This window comes from Triticum aestivum, chromosome 7B, assembly GCF_018294505.1.
Source record: "Triticum aestivum cultivar Chinese Spring chromosome 7B, IWGSC CS RefSeq v2.1, whole genome shotgun sequence".
In the NCBI taxonomy this organism is placed as follows: Eukaryota; Viridiplantae; Streptophyta; class Magnoliopsida; order Poales; family Poaceae; genus Triticum; species Triticum aestivum.
The window spans coordinates 128,126,464-128,146,951 of NC_057813.1; the positions used below are offsets into that span (position 1 = coordinate 128,126,464).

The following is a 20,488-nucleotide window of genomic DNA, read 5'->3' on the forward strand; positions in this document are numbered from 1 at the left end:
GGCCATGACATCCACTTTACCGGTTATCGAGGGACCAGTATTATAGTTCTTGGGAAATGTTCCAACCATCATATCTGCCTGAGATTCAGATCTGGGTGGTGTCAGGATATTCCAGACTCATCGAGTCTAGGAAGAAAAATGAAAGTTTGCAACACAAATCGACGAGATGACATTGCAAGATTCTCGGGAAATGAATTACGATAGCAAGCTCCAAAACATGAGTTGGTTCTGCTACAACATGTGAACACGCTGTCCTAGACAAACATTATCACATGATAGTCTTACAATAAAACACTACCGAGTTCAGGTGGGGAACCATAATCGAGGATATTGAAGTCTTGTGCATGACCTAGGATTAGCACATCGACTCCTTTTCCTGAACAAATCAGTCAGTGGCTTGGTGTGCTAGGGACACATATAGATTGAAGGTTGCAAGTCTTCAAACCACAGAATACTTCGCACGTGTGCATGACTGATTTGGAATGATTCCAAAGAAAGCAACATTGACTTTCTCGAATCCACGGCGGCAACTTGCATCTAATGCACATGAACTGGAGGAAGTCACTTCTTACATCCGAACATATGCTTCATGAGCTAGCATGAAGAAATGCTTTCAAAAGTTTCCAACACTAGCTTAATGTTCAGCAAAATTATGGAGAAGACAAGGATGTTGTCGATGGGCTCAACAACAATTCATCCAGATTTCCTTTTAAAAGGAATTCCATAGTTAAGTGAACACGGTGATAGCATTGGTCAGACCCAAGAATATAACGGTGTATGCTCGAGGAAAACCACGAGTAAGGCAACATTACGAACATCGTTGGTTCTGACTTGATTTGAGGATAGCCCACACTCAAATCAAAGATGGGGTAAGATAATAGGTCCAACAATTGGTCACAAGGATCAATCGATGAAGATATCGTCTTTCTCCAACACACATACAAGATATCCCTTAAGATGAACTAATTCGGACAAGCTTCCATCTTCCAACTCTCCAAGTTGATGCATAGCTTAACCAACTAGCTCAGGGGTATCCAACATGGGTTCTTGGAGAAAGGGTGGTTAACAGGATAAACCAACTTGATCACGAGCTCAACATAACAGTCAGGTGACAACCTGGTGATACTTTCGAGAAGATATTCGGAAAATCACGAACCACCGATATGTTACTAAGCTCGAGAACAATCTCGCTTTTGAGGGCAAGACGATATGATCAAATGAGCGAGGACTTGACAAAATCCTAACTCATCAATCAAAGAGTGCACCAGGAAATAAGGACTAGGTAGCACAATCTATCTTAGAATGGTGATTCAATAACCAACATGCTAAGAATGAGAATATTGTCCATTTACTACCAAGCAACTAGTTGCTAGGGGTACTGATTTCACACATCATAGTTCACCCGTCGGCATTCCGGTTGCAACAACACGGTAGCCGAGAAATGAATAATGATGGCGAGAAGTATCACTACCGAGAGTTCATAGGAGGGTGTGCAATTCCTATAACAATCCCGATATAAAAGATGGTAATACTCCAAGGTAGAACAGAGCAAAAGCTGGATTAGCAATTTGTTCTGCGGAGCACAACTTCTTTGACCCAATCCTAGATATGGATGAGGTACTGGAGTTCATTTCTCCTAGTCATCCTGAATAGAATGGCTTGACGGACCACAAGAGTAATAGGTATCGATGAACGACTGCACACATACTCTTGACTATCAATTGATAGACGAGGTCAGAAGACAACTAAAGCGGGACAACTCAAGGAACATACGATTTTCTGAGTTGTGGATGCATGGTTTAGCATGTCGAACGAAGTTCAACATATTTCTTCCGGATAACCCATGCAGAAAGGTAGAACTGGCAGAGCCACAATATATAATGGAGAACTCATCAAGAATAATCCTGTTGTGATCATTCAGTTCAACGAGGAACTTCTTCCATAAGTAGTTCATGGTATTTGGAAGAAGAAGATACCACGGACTTCAAGGACTATCGCAAAGGTTACTAATAACCTAAGGGAGCTAGAAATTACTATCAACATGAAGTAAGTAGGGTGAATCTCGGGTTCAAAACCCAGGAATAGAATACCTACTACTAAGTAGCACCACGGGATGCTTTTGAGAATGATGGCCAGAATCTTCACACTGGGAACACAAAACATTGCTAGATTACTAGGTGACTCCCTAAAACACCTAGGGTCATAATAATAGCTCCAACATATATGTCAAGGCAATAAAGTACCTCAACTCACTGATTTGTGTGATTAATCTGACCAAAAGCACATTGGAAACAGAGGGAAGGGATTTGCAAATGCATCCGACTATTTTAGAAACCTGGGATGACTCGGACAGCATAACGGCTGTAAATGCTCAAAAAGATTTGAGACAATCACAAAAATGGTGGCATAACCACTCGGAAGCACAATATCAAGGTTTCGAAATCAACAGTTAACATACAGAAGTAGTAGGAACTGGACTGAGGCTTAAGTCCAACAATTCTATAGGTCTACGGATTAGTAACACGTGATCCTGATAGAAAGAAGACAAAGCCTAGTTCCTTAACCCCGCAGGAAAGATAAGATGACTCAGATCAGAAGGCATGAGATATAAGGAGTAAAAAGAGCCTCACGTTCCCATCCCACAATCAATTCCCTTATATAACTAAAGAATTTCTAGACTCAACTTCTACCAGTTTGGCTTGGTAATCCTACAGGCAGTCAAGCTCTGATACCAACGCTGTCAGGACCCCGACTCAATGCCACATCGATCTAGCATGTAACACCTCATATCACTTTGCAGCCTCACGCACGGTGTTCCCACGGGTGTCGCCTTACCTTTGCCCGGCACCGTTTGCGTCTTTTGACACACGTATATGATAGTGTCGCTAGCATCCATATGATAAGGAGCCCGGGCTGACATGGCTAGTCGTAAACCCAAAGTGGCACAAACCTACAGGGACAGGCATCCATGACCAAACATCGAACGTGTCGGTCAGCAGCGAGTGAATCCAGGCTGTAGCACTGGGCTAGCAGGACTCCGGTGAACCGAGCTGTAGCGGGCTAACAGGACTCCGGTATTCATCCCGTGACATTTCCCCGAAGGGACAGACACAGGAACGAAGAAGGACACATGCCGGCCAGCCTAAGTGTTCCGGAGCAGTAGAAAGCTACCATGGCTCGGTGGAAACACTAGGAGACATTTCCCGGTAAGAGAGGCTACTAAAGGTAAACAACTAGATAGTCAGATCCCACACATACCAAGCATTTCAATAACATACACACAATATGCTCGATATGTGCAAATACAACATGGCATCACAACATGACTCTACAACTCAAGTATTTATTCATTAGGCTCCGAGGAGCGAGATATTACAAACATGGGTCTCATGACCCAACAATCAGAGCATACAAGTCAAAGCACAAACGGAAGCTATCATGTCTGAGTACAGACAACTATAAATGAAAAAGGCTGAGAAGCCTGACTATCTACCAGATCCTGCCGAGGGCACAAGATCGTAGCTGAGGTAACAAGCTAAACGTCGAAGTCCACGCGGAACTACTAGTGAGACCGAAGTCTCTCTGCAAAAGCATAAAATAGGCAAACGTGAGTACAAATGTACCCAGCAAGACTTACATCAGAACTAACTACATATGCATCATTATCAACAAAGGGGATGGTGGGGTTTAACTGCAGCAAGCCAGCTTTGATGCGGTGGCTATCCTAAACTACGACTGCAAGTAACTCTTTTGAGGTGGCGCACACGAGTCCACATATTCACCATATCAATACACCACTATGGATCCGCTCCCGTCTCCCTACGAGAACGCCATCCATAGCACTCACGCTTATCTTGCGCATTTTAAAGTATCCACTTTCACTTGTCTATGAACTGATATAAGCAACCCAGAAGTCCTTTTCCGCGGACACGGCTATTCGAATAGATAATGTTAACCCTGCAGGGGTGTACTTCTTCATACATGTTTCCACCACTTAGCGTCTGCACACGACATGTGCTCGGTAGACTTCAAGCGAAAGCCGACGTGGGTGTAGACCACGACCTACCTAAACACTCAAGTCTCTAGTCCAGGTTTATCGCCTATTCGGGTTCCATCCATGAGGAGATCCGGCCGGAGTTTCGCTCACAGCCCCAAACGATGTGAACAGGGTTCCCGAGACACCAAACGGGCGCCCAGTACACCGTGCCACGTGCCTACCGCATCACAGCCCACCCCTCCGGTCAGCGCTGCCCACGGCCTCCAGCCTACTACAAACACCAGAAACTACTTGCAACTCCTGGACAGAGGACAAGGGTGAATAAGAAGTCGAGCGGGGTCATATTTCAGGGCCCAATGTATGGTAGTAGCTGAATCATGGATCACAAACACAGAGCTCAGTTCCTGAGGACGGCTTCAATGAGACAACCCACCATGTACTCCTACATGGCCTCTCACCGCTACCTTTACCAAATCGTATTCACACACTTAGCTCACACACAATAGGACATGTTCATACACCTCTGATTCATCCCCGATGAATCAGACCTGACTCAACTCTAAGAAGTAGCAGGCATGACAAACAAGCATGAATGAGTAAGCACAATAGGGCTCAAACAACTCCTACTCATGCTAGTGGGTTTCATCTATTTACTGTGGCAATGACAGGTCATGCAGAGGATAAAGGGGTTCAGCTACCGCAGCAAGTAACAGTTGAATCGTTGTTGTCCTAATGCAGTAAAAGAGAGCAGGAGCGAGAGAGTAGGATTGTATCGGAATGAACAAGGGGGTTTTGCTTGCCTGGCACTTCTGAAGATAGCATTGAGTCTTCATCAGTGTCAACGATCACATCATCGGTATCACGTCTATCGAGAGGGGACAAATACCGACAACACAAAAGGGAACACAATCAATGCAATGCACAATATGATGCATGATCATGACATGGCAAAATGAATGTGTTTTGGGCTAATGCATCTAGCAACAAGTTAGATGGGGTTGGTTCGAATACAAGATTCAAATTCAAACTCCATATGTGATTATTTAAATGCCCTTTATTTGTTTTGTCCAAAACAGAGGACAAACATTGTTCAAACATGCATGAAAATGGTACAGATGGATTCCTTGAATTTTTCTGATAATTTTTCATATATAAATTATTTGATTTGGAGTTACGGTTGAATTTCTATGAATTTTTGAAGTTTTAAATCATTTTCTGAATTTCCTGAATAATATTAAATCCAGAAAACCTATTACTGCATCAGCATGACTTTATAGTGACGTCAGCAAGTCAACGGCGTTGTCCAGGTCAAATCTGACCTGTGGGACCCGCGTGTCAGTGACTCAGTTGGTTAACCGGGTTGATTAGGGTTAAACTAATACTAACGAAAATGTCAGCGGGGCTGGGCCCACATGTCAGTGGCTTAAATAATTAACTAAATTAATTAGTGTTAACTAATCTAACACCTAAACTAATTAACAGGGGCTGGCCCCACCTGTCATCGACCCAGGGGGGGGTTCCGCCGTGGTCAAGTGGGTCAACCCCACCGGCGACATGACGCCGGCGAGGCCAGATGCGGCGGCGGGCTTCGGAAATCGCCCTCAGGGCATCATTTTGAGTGCGGTTAGTTGCATTCAAACGCACGCAGTGGCACGCGTCGAACGGTGGTGGTGGCCGGACCTATGGTGGCCGGAGCCGACGACGGCGAGCTCCAAGGCGGCGGCCGGAGTTCGGGTGTGCTTGGAATCGGCGTTGTGGTGCACGGTGAGACGAACGGGTGGGCTAGATCGGCTCCTGGGAGCAGTGCGAGCGCGATGACATGCTCAGGGGCAAGCTGGGCTTGCTCAAGCCATGGTGACGACTTCGCCGGCGGCGAGCACAACTCGGCTATGTGTATCTGTGGCTAGGGCGCGAAATCGATGTGGGAAGAAGAGGGGAATCGACCGGAGGCTCACAGGGGTTGCGACGGTGGCCTCGGGGAGCTCGGGGAGGCGTCAGGGAGGGCACACGGTCGCCGGCGATCTCGGTGGCCGAAGCTTGAAGAAGAGGTCGGGGAAGCCGCTGCAGGGCGCGTCCGCTCGTGTGGCTTGGCGGGGACGGTGTAGAGGTCAGCGGCGGAGCTTCTGGAACTGGCGGAAGGGCGAGGGAGGGCTGGTGGCTGCGGCTATGGCGAACGGCGGCGACGGCGACTCTCGGGTGAGCTCGGGGAAGGGAGTCAGGGGAGGGAGAGAGGGTGCAGCGAGTGAGGGAGAGGTGAGAGGGGGTCGGAGAGGCGCGTGGCGTCACCGGGGCGTCGAGGAGGAAGCAGGAGGTGGCCAGGGGAAGCAGGAGGTGGCCGAGGCCTCTCGGGCGTGCGCCACGCCTCGGTCCTTCTGGCGAGGAGGAAGACGACAGGGGGAGTGGAGATGGGCTGGGCCGTGCTGGGCCAGGTAAGTGGGCGCCAGGTAAGTTAGGTAGGTGGCCTGGTGGCCTTCTCTCCCTTTCTTTTATTTCCTCTTTTCTATTTCTATTTTCTGTAGTTTGTTTTGATTTAGTTTTAGACACTAAATCATTTTTTATAAATCCTGAGAATAATTGTGGACATTAACTGAATTATTACAGAGGCCCTCAACTATTTTCAGAATTGTTGGAGCATTTAAAAATATTAACAGTATTTAAATGCCCCAATTCAAATACAATATGGTTTAATCAAAAATCCAAAAATGTCTTGGAAAAATATCCATCATCTCTGGATATGGTTTTCACCCTTTTCCAGTAATCATGAACATTTTTGCAAACCAATTTGGGTTCTTTGAAAATATTTTGAAGTTGAACCTATTTGCAATGCTTTGGTGCTAGGGCTTGGTCATCCCCATTTCAAATTTCATAAAATTTAAACATGTTGCATGGATGCTAAAGCAAAAACAAACAAGGGCTGATCTGGGGCTGTGACCAAGAAGATATCATCCGGAGGCTCTCTTTAGAGGGGAAAGTCGCTGCAAACTCGAACTCGGAGAGCTGGCGGATCTGCCAATCCCATCCACCCTCATCCCATAACTTAAGCTCGTCGAGAAGGATCCGAGGAGAGATGCGTTTAGCCTAGACGGAGATAATGCCAACATTGGACAGGGAAGGGATGGGGGCAGCCTCAGGGATCTCCCTATCAAGAGCGAAGAAAGAGCATCCAGGAAGACCGGTGCCATAATGAACAAATGAAGGAGGCTTGACATGATTCTGACAGTCCACCGTAAGGTGGCCGTCTTCCTGGCAAATGAGGCAGAAGGGAGGGTTTTCACAACGCGATTGGAAGTGGCCAGGTCGATGACACGCAAAGCAGGTGAGGATGGGGTTGGAGACTTGAGATTGGGGAGGGATGCGACCACGAGGAGGAGGAGGGAGGATGCCATCCCCAGCCGCAACAGGCCTAGAGCTGGAGCCCCGCCCCGCCACGGGACCGACGGGACGCCGAGCCGAAGCCCCCGACGCGCCTCTGGGAAAGAAGCGGGACGGCCCGCCCCCAGCCTGAGCCCGCACCGGAGCGCCGCCCCGGGGAGCAGCACCCAGCGGAGGGGGCGCCAGGGCGGGCCCCGACGAACCCTCCCGACTGGCCGCCGCCGCCACCTCCCAGGGATCGGCCGACGCCGAAGAAGCACCAGAAGTAGGGGGAGGCGCCGACGGGCCCGACCCAGAAGCACGGGGAGACACGCCAACGGCCGCCGCCGCCGACCCCGCCTCCGGAGCGATCGAGGCCTGAAGCTTCGCGCGAAGAGCCGCCTCATACTCCAGATCCGCGTCCACATCGCCAGATCCACCACGGCCCCGCTTCTGCCCGGAGACCGCCTCACTTGAGGACACACGGGAGCGATCCATCGCCGCCACCACTTCAAAGGGGAGGGAGAGGGGAGGAGGAGGAGCAGATCTGACGAAGCGCCGGATTGGGAAACGGTGGCGGAACAGATCTGAGGAGGAGGCAGGAAACCCTAGGAATGGTGGAGCCGCACCTCTCCGCACCCATAAGTATCCCGACTGAGCCAGGCCCGAACCGGTACACGGCCTTACAGAAGGGATGGGCTGGACCTGGGCCGCCCGCAGCCCAGGGTCCACAGAAGGAAGGGGGGGAATCAGAAAGAGACGCCAGGGCCAAGGCCGAAGCCGGCCCACCAGGCCCAGCAGCACCCACTGGGGACCGCACCACAGGAGGGGGCACCAACACCGCCCCCGCAACCAGATCTAGGGTTGGGACCGGCGTCGGCGCCGCCGAAGAAGCGGAGGACGAACTCGCAGGCGCGCCAGCACGCGAACCCACCGGAGAGGGCGAGGCCGACTCCGGCGCAGACCACAGCGAATCCATACACGGGGACCAGCACGAAGCACGTCGCCGCCCGCGCGAGACGCGGCGCCACCCATCCGGCTCCACGGAAGGCCAGACTGGCCGCCCCCGCCCACCGGGCGTAAACTTGCACCGGCGAGCGGCCGCCGCAGCCACAGGGGGGGAGCATGCCGGGGACGAGCGAGGTGGGGGAGAGGAAGCCTCAGAATCTGAGCCGGAGCCGTCTGAATCGAGAGCCTAGAACTTGTTAGCCCGAAGAGGGGCGATGAGGACAGAGCGAGGAGTCGAGGCCAGAGAGCAGGGGGGCTGCGCGAGGTGCCGGAGCGGAGCCCAGAGGAGTGCGCGGAGAGGATGGGGAGGAGGAGGATGCACGAGGCCGGGGCACCGCCGGAGCTTCGCCAGTCACCGGGGACGCCGCGAGGGGGAGGGGAAAGGGAGGGGAGGGGAGAGCCATGTTGTCTTGAGAAAATAGATTTCACCATGCACACGGCATGTATCAAGACACTCATGCATGCATGTATTTATTGCAGTGCTTAGTTAATCTGAATATGTGGCCCCCAATTTCAGTAGTTAACATCATATCAATCAGTCACCTTTACGCATGTGCACATAACTTTCCTCTCTCCCCAAAGTAACGATTCACTTGTATTTCACTAATCCATGCTTTTTTGTACTCCAAAGTTTAGACCCAGTTTATTTTTTCAATCGGGTGTGTAATATGTTTCCAAACCATATGCGCTTATTCATTTTTGTAAACAATGGTCAAAGTGTATTTGAGCCGTAAGAACAAATAAGTTTTCAAAAACATATTTAATATTGGACATGTTTTAACATCTCGTCAAAATAAACACATTTGTCCAGAGAATATAAGAGACACTTTTGTACTAGAAGATATGAGGTATTTAAATCGTTTACATAGAAAGAGATAATATATTTCCTGATAGAGTTGCCATGAAGAGGCACAACCATGCACAGGGACATTATTTTTGAAAAACACCGACACACACAACCTGAGCATGTGACAGGAGGGGTGGTGATTAGTGGTTTTGCATGCATATTGATTTTTTTGGCGTGAATCTCGGTAACACAATGAGTGGCTGATCGAGGCACGGTATATACTGTGCTTGGTAGTTTTGCCACTCTCACATTCCAGTGTGATTGTTCACTCATTTCAATCTATACCTAGTTTATACTAGATCGGTAGCGCGCCTTGGCGCGAGGGTGCGGGTCCCAACATTTTAGTCAAGCAGGTAATACTCAAATTAGTAGGAATCCTGATTTATAGCATACTTATCCAAAATGATAACAAAATAAAAGAACGAAGAAACATTAACATGTGATAGAAGCAAGACATTATGGAGTTCAACATAACCATGAGATTATCATAAGGAAGCATCGAGTAAAGTTCGTTCATGAGATCACAAAGTTTAACCACTTGATATTAAGTTTAGTACTAAAAGCGTGGACGCGAGAGAGGAAGTGGATAAAGCAGGAACATGATAAAAAAGAAACAACAAATGAGTCATAGCTATTAAGCGTGCTAATAAGTGGCTTCATTCAACTGCCTTGTTGATCAACTTCATAGGAGACACTTCATAGGAGTCATCTGTACTTTATACTCTACTCCCTCCGTTCCAAATTACTTGACCTCCATTTGTCTAGATACGGATGTATCTAGACACTAAACAAGCATAGATACATTCGTATCTAGACAAATGAAAGTCAAGTAATTTGAAACAGAGGGTCTACGTGTGTAGCTTCTGCTTGGCCTTGGATTGTCTCTCGATGGTGATGATAAGATGGGTGGGAGTAATCATGTTCCATGTGGTTATATAGGCTCTGGGGATTTATCAGTATATACCTTATGTTCGAGATTGGAGAATTGACAGCTTAATTAAACAGTGCTCTTGCTTTTACACGCAGAGCATATGTTGGATAGATACAACTTTGAGTTGTTCAACGTGATTAGTGTAAGTATGTTTATTTTTAGGGATCCCTTCTTTTTACTAGTGCATACGAGGTGACATTGGCTGACTAGGTAGGGTGAACAGGCGGCAATTAAACATTGACGGCACGCTGGTATTTTCGTGTTACCGATGGTAAATCAGAAGCGGAAAGCGATGTATTGATGAACGATGATTCCTCCTATGCGGTGATAAATCTGTTGCGTGTCCGGGCGAACACGGCACTTCAATTTGAGAACAATGAAGAAATTATTAGCGAGGGTATGCTTGAATTTTTATTTTTACCAGGTATTTGGAACTCACCTTTTCTGCGGGGATATTTGTAACTCACTAGCACGCTGAACAAGCTACCGTGAGGGCAAATATATACGCGCCCACGCACACACCCAGCCCCTCCATTTCTTACTTTTTTCCTGAATCCAATGTATATAGACACGATTCCAGTGTGATTGTTCACTCATTTCAATCCGTACCTAGTCTATACTACTCCCTCCGTTCCGAATTACTTGTCGCACGTATGGATGTATCTAGATGTATTTTAGTTCGAAATACATCCATCTCAGCGACGAGTAATTTGGAACGGAGGGAGTAGATCGGTAGCACGCCTTGGTGCGAGGGTGCGGGTCCCAACATTTTAGTCAAGCATGTAATGCTCAAATTTTTAGGAATCCTGATTTATAGCATACTTATCCAAACAGGATAACAAACTAAAAGAACGAAGAAACATCAACTTGTGATAGAAGCAAGACATTATGGAGTTCAACATAACCATGACATTATCATAGGGAAGCATCGAGTTAAGTTCGTTCATGAGACCACAAAGTTTAACCACTTGATATTAAGTTTAGTACTAAAATCGCGGACGCGAGCGAGAGAGGAAGTGGATAGAGCAGGAACATGATAAAAAAGAAACAACTAATGAGTCATAGCTATTAAGCGTGCTAATAAGTGGCTTCATTCAACTGCCTTGTCGATCAACTTCATAGGCGACACTTCACATGAACATCATGCAAACAATCTGTGAAATATAAGGTGTATAATGATTTCTCTATAGACAATTACTTGCGATTTTGTATCTTAGTCTTTCAATTAAAGCTTATGGACAGTGGGCGATGGTTTTCCCCTTTCAATTTCGAAGGCAAAGACACATATCTGATACTCCCTGATCTCTGCCGCCTTGACAATGCCTAACCAATTGTTCATTATTGTGGTCCTGTTGTCCATTAGATGTAGTTATGCGAAGCCACAGTAGAAGTACAGGAAAAAGAAATATGCATTGGTCAGAGTTGGGTACTACGATATTTTACTTGTAAGAAGTAAGCGTTGGGGAACGTCGCAGAAAATAAAAAATTTCTACGCATCAGCAAGATCAATCTATGGAGTCATCTAGCAATGAGAGAGAGGAGTGTATCTACATACCCTTGTAGATCGCGAGCAGAAGCGTTCAAGAGAACGGGGTTGATGGAGTCGTACTCGTCGTGACCCAAATCACCGATGATCCTAGCGCCGAATGGACGGCACCTCCGCGTTCAACAAACATACGGTTGGGGAAAACGTATCCTCCTTTTTGATCCAGCAAGGGGGAAGGAGAGGTTGATAGAGATCCAGCAGCACGACGGCGTGGTGGTGGAAGCAGCGGGGATCTCGGCAAGGCTTCGCCAAGCTCAGCGAGAGGGAGAGATGTTACGGAGGGAGAGGGAGGCGCCAGGGGCTTGGGTGCACAGCCCTCACTCCCCCCTCTTTATATAGGGGCCCTGGGGGTGCCGACCCCCTAGAGATCCAATCTCAAGGGGGGGGTCAAGGGGGGGGGACTTGCCCCCCAAGTCAGGTGGGACGCCCCCACCCCCAGGGTTTCCAACCCTAGGCGCAGGGGGAGGCCCAAGGGGGGCGCACCAGCCCACCAGGGGCTGGTTCCCTTCCCACTTCAGCCCATGGGGCCCTCCGAGATAGGTGGCCCCACCCGGTGGACCCCGGGGACCCTTCCGGTGGTCCCGGTACAATACCGGTGACCCCCGAAACTTTCCCGGTGGCCGAAACTGGACTTCCTATATACAAATCTTCACCTCCAGACCATTCCGGAACTCCTCGTGACATCCGAGATCTCATCCGGGACTTTGAACAACTTTCGGGTTACCGCATACTAATATCTCTACAACCCTAGCGTCACCGAACCTTAAGTGTGTAGACCCTACGGGTTCGGGAGACATGCAGACATGACCGAGACGACTCTCCGGTCAATAACCAACAGCGGGATCTGGATACCCATGTTGGCTCCCGCATGCTCCTCGATGATCTCATCGGATGAACCACGATGTCGAGGATTCAAGTAATCCCGTATATAATTCCCTTTGTCAATCGGTACGTTACTTGCCAGAGATTCGATCATCGGTATCCCAATACCTCGTTCAATCTCGTTACCGGCAAGTCACTTTACTCGTACCGTAATGCATGATCCCGTGACCAACTACTTGGTCACATTGAGCTCATTATGATGATGCATTACCGAGTGGGCCCAGAGATACCTCTCAGTCATACGGAGTGACAAATCCCAGTCTCGATTCGTGTCAACCCAACAGACACTTTTGGAGATACCTGTAGTATACCTTTATAGCCACCCAATTACGTTGTGACGTTTGGTACACCCAAAGCACTCTTACGTTATCTAGGAGTTACACGATCTCATGGTCTAAGGAAATGATACTTGACATTAGAAAAGCTCTAGCAAACGAACTACACGATCTTGTGCTATGCTTAGGATTGGGTCTTGTCCATTACATCATTCTCCCAATGATGTGATCCCGTTATCAATGACATCCAATGTCCATGGCCAGGAAACCGTAACCATCCATTGATAAACGAGCTACTCAACTAGAGGCTCACTAGGGACATGTTGTGGTCTATGTATTCACACATGTATTACGATTTCCGGATAACACAATTATAGCATGAACAATAGACAATTATCATGAACAAGGAAATATAATAATAACCATTTTATTAATTGCCTCTAGGGCATATTTCCAACAGTCTCCCACTTGCACTAGAGTCAATAATCTAGTTACATTGTGATGAATCGAACACCCGTAGAGTTCTGGTGTTGATCATGTTTTGCTCGCGGAAGATGTTTAGTCAACGGATCTGCGAAATTCAGATCTGTGTGCACGTTACAAATATCTATGTCTCCATCTTGAACATTTTCACGAATGGAGTTGAAGCGACGCTTGATGTGCCTGGTCTTCTTGTGAAACCTGGGCTCCTTAGCAAGGGCAATGGCTCCAGTGTTGTCACAGAAGAGAGTCATCGGCCCCGACGCATTGGGAGTAACTCCTAGGTCGGTAATGAACTCCTTCATCCAGATTGCTTCATGTGCTGCCTCCGAGGCTGCCATGTACTCCGCTTCACATGTAGATCCCGCCACGACGCTTTGCTTGCAACTGCACCAGCTTACTGCCCCACCATTCAAAATATACACGTATCCGGTTTGAGACTTAGAGTCATCCAGATCTGTGTCGAAGCTAGCATCGACGTAACCCTTTACGACGAGCTCTTCGTCACCTCCATATACGAGAAACATATCCTTAGTCCTTTTCAGGTACTTCAGGATATTCTTGACCGCTGTCCAGTGTTCCATGCCGGGATTACTTTGGTACCTTCCTACCAAACTTACCGCAAGGTTTACATCAGGTCTGGTACACAACATGGCATACATAATAGACCCTATAGTCGAGGCATAGGGGATGACACTCATCTTTTCTCTATCTTCTGCCGTGGTCAGGCATTGAGCCGAGCTCAATTTCACACCTTGCAACACAGGCAAGAATCCCTTCTTGGACTGATCCATATTAAACTTCTTCAATATCTTATCAAGGTATGTGCTTTGTGAAAGACCTATGAGGCGTCTCGATCTATCTCTATAGATCTTGATGCCTAATATGTAAGCAGCTTCTCCAAGGTCCTTCATTGAAAAACACTTATTCAAGTAGGCCTTAATGTTGTCCAAAAGTTCTATATCATTTCCCATCAAAAGTATGTCATCTACATATAATATGAGAAATGCTACAGAGCTCCCACTCACTTTCTTGTAAACGCAGGCTTCTCCATAAGTCTTCATAAACCCAAACGCTTTGATCATTTCATCAAAGCGAATGTTCCAACTCCGAGATGCTTGCACCAGCCCATAGATGGAGCGCTGGAGCTTGCATACCTTGTTAGCATTCTTAGGATCGACAAAACCTTCCGGCTGCATCATATACAATTCTTCCTTAAGGAAGCCGTTAAGGAATGCCGTTTTGACGTCCATTTGCCATATCTCATAATCGTAGAATGCGGCAATTGCTAACACAATTCGAACGGACTTCAGCTTCGCTACGGGTGAGAATGTATCATCGTAGTCAACCCCTTGAACTTGTTGATAACCCTTAGCGACAAGTCGAGCCTTATAGATGGTAATTACCATCCGTGTCCGTCTTCTTCTTAAAGATCCATTTATTTTCTATCGCTCGCCGATCATCGGGCAAGTCTGTCAAAGTCCATACTTTGTTTTCATACATGGATCCTATCTCGGATTGCATGGCGTCAAGCCATTTATTGGAATCTAGGCCCGCCATCGCTTCTTCATAGTTCGAAGGTTCACCGTTGTCTAACAACATGATTTCCAGGACAGGGTTGCCATACCATTCTGGTGTGGAGCGTGTCCTTGTGGACCTTCGGAGTTCAGTAGCAACTTGATCCTAAGTACCTTGATCATCATCATTAACTTCCTCTCTATCCGGTGCAGGCACCACAGAAACATTTTCTTGAGCTGCGCTACTTTCTGGTTCAAGAGGCAATACTTCATCAAGTTCTACTTTACTCCCACTTACTTCTCTCTAAAGAAACTCTTTCTCCAGAAAGGACCCGTTCTTGGCAACAAAGATCTTGCCTTCGGATCTGAGGTAGAAGGTATACCCAATGGTTTCCTTAGGGTATCCTATGAAGACGCATTTTTCCGACTTGATTTTGAGCTTTTCAGGTTGAAGTTTCTTGACATAAGCATCGCATCCCCAAACTTTTAGAAACGACAACTTAGGTTTCTTCCCAAATCATAATTCATACGGTGTCGTCTCAACGGATTTAGACGGTGCCCTATTTAAAGTGAATGTAGCTGTCTCTAGAGCGTATCCCCAAAATGATAGCGGTAAATCGGTGAGTGACATCATAGATCGCAACATATCCAATAGAGTGCAATTACGATGTTCGGACACACCATTACGCTGAGGTGTTCCAGGCGGCATGAGTTGTGAAACGATTCCACATTTCCTTAAGTGCGCACCAAATTCGTGACTTAAATATTCTCCCCCACGATTTAATCGTAAGAACTTTATCTTTCGGTCACGTTGATTCTCAACCTCACTCTGAAATTCCTTGAACTTTTCAAAGGTCTCAGACTTGTGTTTCATCAAGTAGACATACCCATATCTACTCAAGTCGTCAGTGAGAGTGAGAACATAACAATAGCCTCCGCGAGCTTCAACGCTCATTGGACCGCACACATCAATATGTATGATTTCCAATAAGTTGGTTGCTCGCTCCATTGTTCCGGAGAACGGAGTCTTGGTCATTTTGCCCATGAGGCATGGTTCACATGTGTCAAATGATTCGTAATCAAGAGACTCCAAAAGTCCATCAGCATGGAGCTTCTTCATGCGTTTGACACCAATGTGACCAAGGCGGCAGTGCCACAAGTATGTGGGACTATCGTTATCAACCTTACATCTTTTGGTATTCACAATATGAATATGTGTAACATCACGTTCGAGATTCATTAAGAATAAACCATTGACCAGCGGGGCATGACCATAAAACATATCTCTCATATAAATAGAACATGGGGCCCTCCGGGATAGGTGGCCCCACCCGGTGGACCCCCGGGACCCTTCCGGTGGTCCCGGTACAATACCGGTGACCCCCGAAACTTTCCCGGTGGCCCAAACTGGACTTCCTATATACAAATCTTCACCTCCGGACCATTTCGGAACTCCTCGTGACGTCCGGGATCTCATCCGGGACTTCGAACAACTTTCGGGTTATCGCATACTAATATCTCTACAACCCTAGCGTCACCGAACCTTAAGTGTGTAGACCCTACGGGTTCGGGAGACACGCGGACATGACCGAGACGACTCTCCGGCCAATAACCAACAGCGGGATATGGATACCCATGTTGGCTCCCACATGCTCCTCGATGATCTCATCGGATGAACCACGATGTCGAGGATTCAAGTAATCTCGTATACAATTCCCTTTGTCAATCGGTACTTTACTTGCCCGAGATTCGATCATCGGTATCCCAATACCTCGTTCAATCTCGTTACCGGCAAGTCACTTTACTCGTACCGTAATGCATGATCCCGTGACCAACCACTTGGTCACATTGAGCTCATTATGATTGAAAGTGCTAGTTATCGACTAGAGGGGGGGGGTGAATAGGCGATTTTTAGGAAAGTCTTCAAAACATGGAAGTTTCGAAGACAAACGATAGAAACAGCCTAATTGATATGCAGCGGAAGATAAACTACAACAAGCAAGCCATAATCAAGTATGCAATAGCATTAATGTTTGAAGATTAATAGCAGCTAGGTAGTAGGATCAGGATGGAAGATAGTATGAAGCCATTCAACAATAGTAGTCAAGCAATGAAGTCAATCGGATAAAACAATAAGCAATGACTTCACGAAGACAAACTCAAAGTAAAGGAGGGAAGAGATAGAACCAGTTGCTTGTTGAGGACACAAGATTTGTTGGACCAGTTCCAGTTGCTGTGACAACTATACGTCTGGTTAGGGAGGCTGAGATATAACTCAGAAGACCGTGTCTTCACCTTATTCCCCTTGAGCTAAGGTCACTTAGTCCTCGCCCAATCACTCTGGTAAGTCTTCAAGGGAGACTTCCAAACCTTCACAGACTTCGTTCACTCGGCAATCCACAATGACTCTTGGATGCTCAGAACGCGACGCCTAACCGGCTGGAGGATACACAGTCCTCAAGTGTAATAAGTCTTCAGGTCACACAGACATAAAGACTTCAGTGATGCCTAACACTCTTTGGCTCTGGGTGTTTGGGCTTTGTCCTCGCAAGGATTTCTCTCTCTCAAATGCTTCGAGGTGGGTTGCTCTCAAACGACAAAAGCCGTATACAAACTCTGAGCAGCCACCAAATTATGGTGTAGGGGGTGGGCTATTTATAGACACCAGGCAACCCGACCTGATTTGTACAAATGACCCTGGGTCACTAAGGAACTGACACGTGTTCCAATGCTCAGATTTCAAACACACACGGCAACTTTACTTGGGCTACAAGCAAAGCTGACTCATCCAACTCTGGATAAGATTTGCTCACATTGTCTTTTCTCGAAGATATAGGATTTGGGTTGAGCATCACTTCAGTCACTCTGACTTAGTTCACTTGGACCCCACTTAACAGTACGGTGGTTCCTATGACTCAACAAAGAAGAAAGGAAACGACGAAACCACACAGTCTTCGCGCTCCATTGTCTTCACATAATGTCTTCTCATGTCATAGTCTTCAATATGAATATCTTCTCATACCACCGTTGTCTTCAATGTCTTCATACATTTTTAGGGGTCATCTCCGGTAGGTAAACCGAATCAATGAGGGACACTACCTGTGTTATCCTGCAATTCTCACAAACGCATTAGTCCCTCAACCAACTTTGTCGTCAATACTCCAAAACCAACTAGGGGTGGCACTAGATGCACTTACAATGATGATGCATTACCGAGTGGACCCAGAGATACCTCTCCGTCATACGGAGTGACAAATCCCAGTCCCAATTCGTGTCAACCCAACAGACACTTTCGGAGATACCCGTAGTATACCTTTATAGCCACCCAGTTACGTTGTGACGTTTGGTACACTCAAAGCACTCTTACGGTATCCGGGAGTTACACGATCTCATGGTCTAAGGAAATGATACTTGACATTAGAAAAGCTCTAGCAAACGAACTACACGATCTTGTGCTATGCTTAGGATTGGGTCTTGTCCATCACATCATTCTCCCAATGATGTGATCCCGTTATCAATGACATCCAATGTCCATGGTCAGGAAACCGTAACCATCCATTGATAAACGAGCTAGTCAACTAGAGGCTCACTAGGGACATATTATGGTCTATGTATTCACACATGTATTACGATTTCCGGATAACACAATTATAGCAAGAACAATATACAATTATCATGAACAAGGAAATATAATAATAACCATTTTATTATTGCCTCTAGGGCATATTTCCAACAGTAGGGTATTTAAGATCCATACCATTTTTTGTCCAGGAGTGACGGATGTCTTGTTCATCTCACAAACATAATACTTGATGTCAGGGTTGTTGAACCGATGTAACCGCTCAAGTCATTTGAGCTCGCACGGGGAAATCTCCAATTCGCCTGCATAGACACACTCATATCTGAAGACGTCGAAACTACCTAGATGTGGTCCTATATGTTTAGCATTTGATCTTTAGTACAAGGTTAGAAAAATATCAATAAACATGATAATTGGGGACGAGCATGAGAATTGAAGGTTATAGGCCATATCTGAAGACGTCGAAACTACCCAGATGTGGTCCTATAGATATCACTAAAAGTATAGAGCTGATATAGATATAACTGAACTCTGCTTAACACATCTATAGGTCATGAGACAGTAGTAAACAAAATAGGTGAAGCGTGCAAATGATCTTGGTCACTAGCAACGACATGTAACCGATGTACGGAAAGAGCCTGAGTTGGGAAATGTATTGGAAGGAGTATTCTAAATTTCTAATGAGCGAGGTACTTGAACATATTGGATGTGTCACAGAAGGCTTGTTCTCTTAATTTTTTTGAAGTAAAATGTGGCAGGACAAAAATAACGAAAACCTCGAAGAAAATGAAAAAAATGAAACAGAATAATACAACAATAAATGTTGCCAATGCAGCATGAAGATATCAGTTATTGAACCAAAAACAATTTAAAGGGGAACTAACTGAAGCGGCGTTCGGTGCCCGGGCTCTGAGTCCGGGCATGAACAGTAAATCGTAAAAACTTTAAAATAAATTCAAAAAATTCAAAATAATATTGCGATGCAAGTTGCTCAGATGCGTTATACTCGTGCAAAATTCCGTGAAGTTTGTACATTCGAGTAGCACGTGACAAAAAAAAGGGTCTGTGACAGACATTTGAAAACAGTACTGTTCATGGCCGAATTTGTCCTTTTTAACGCGCGCTCCTCGGATGTCCAAACTTCGCCAAATTTTGTACGCACATCACGCACATGAACAACTTGCTTGCAAAAAATAATCGTATTTTTTTTCTGTTTTCTATTTTTAAGCACTATACTGTTCACCGGGCTCACCTGAGCCCGGGCACCGAAGTGGATATTCGGGAACTAACAAAGTAACCAAATAAAGAATAAACTTGTAGATTTGGGAATCCTACAATAGTGTAGAGAACACTTAATATTTATGGAATTAAGGAGAACCAACCAATAAATAGAGTAGAAGCTGTGAGGAGGCAAAGAACCAACCAACAAAATAAACAATACAAACGTAGTAACTCCATCAACATACATATATATGCACAAATAATTCTAATGCTTCTTGAAGATCCTGACGTCCTTCCAGCGAGACTCCATGCAGCTGGAGTCGTGGTTCTGTGCGTACACACCAAACTTGAAGTAGTGCGAGTCCCCGCCGCGGCCCTGGACGTGCAGCTTCTGCTCGCCGTCGATGTACACGGTGAGCGTCGACGCCTCCACATCGTGGACCACGTTCAGTCGGAACCATCTGTCATAGATGGAGTCCTCCACGAGCTGCCGGTCGTAGTACCGCAGCGCGCCATCGTAGACATGCAGCATGAGCGTGGTGGCCGTCTCGCCGGCGCCGAACACCTGCATGATAGACACCCCCGTGGTGCCGGAGGGGACGTAACCATAGCCCTCGAACTGCCACACGCCGGAGCTGTAGTCGTAGCCCTGCAAGTAGAAGAAGATCAGTAAGATCAGTAGACCTTAATTACACCCAAACGAAGTACAACTAATGATGTGGTAAACTTACTGCCATCCTGATCTCAGTTCTTGGGCTGGTATGGCTCTGGCGGGCATGGGGCTTGTCGGAGGCGAGCACCCAGAGCTTCCGCACGGTGCCGTCGAAGCTGTAGCGTGCGCCACTCGCCTCGT

The 20,488-nt window shown here is 46.8% G+C and overlaps 1 protein-coding gene across 1 annotated transcript; it reads right to left on the reverse strand.

Annotated features, from left to right (window-relative positions):
• Positions 1-19,872: 19,872 nt before the first annotated feature.
• On the reverse strand, positions 19,873-20,481 carry LOC123156235 (citrate-binding protein-like). Its single transcript, XM_044574384.1, has 2 exons — positions 20,367-20,481; positions 19,873-20,284 (listed from the first exon to the last, which is right to left on the reverse strand). Exons 1-2 carry the CDS (start codon positions 20,370-20,372, stop codon positions 19,901-19,903), a joined length of 390 nt encoding a protein of 129 aa, XP_044430319.1. The 5' UTR covers positions 20,373-20,481; the 3' UTR covers positions 19,873-19,900.
• Positions 20,482-20,488: the final 7 nt, after the last annotated feature.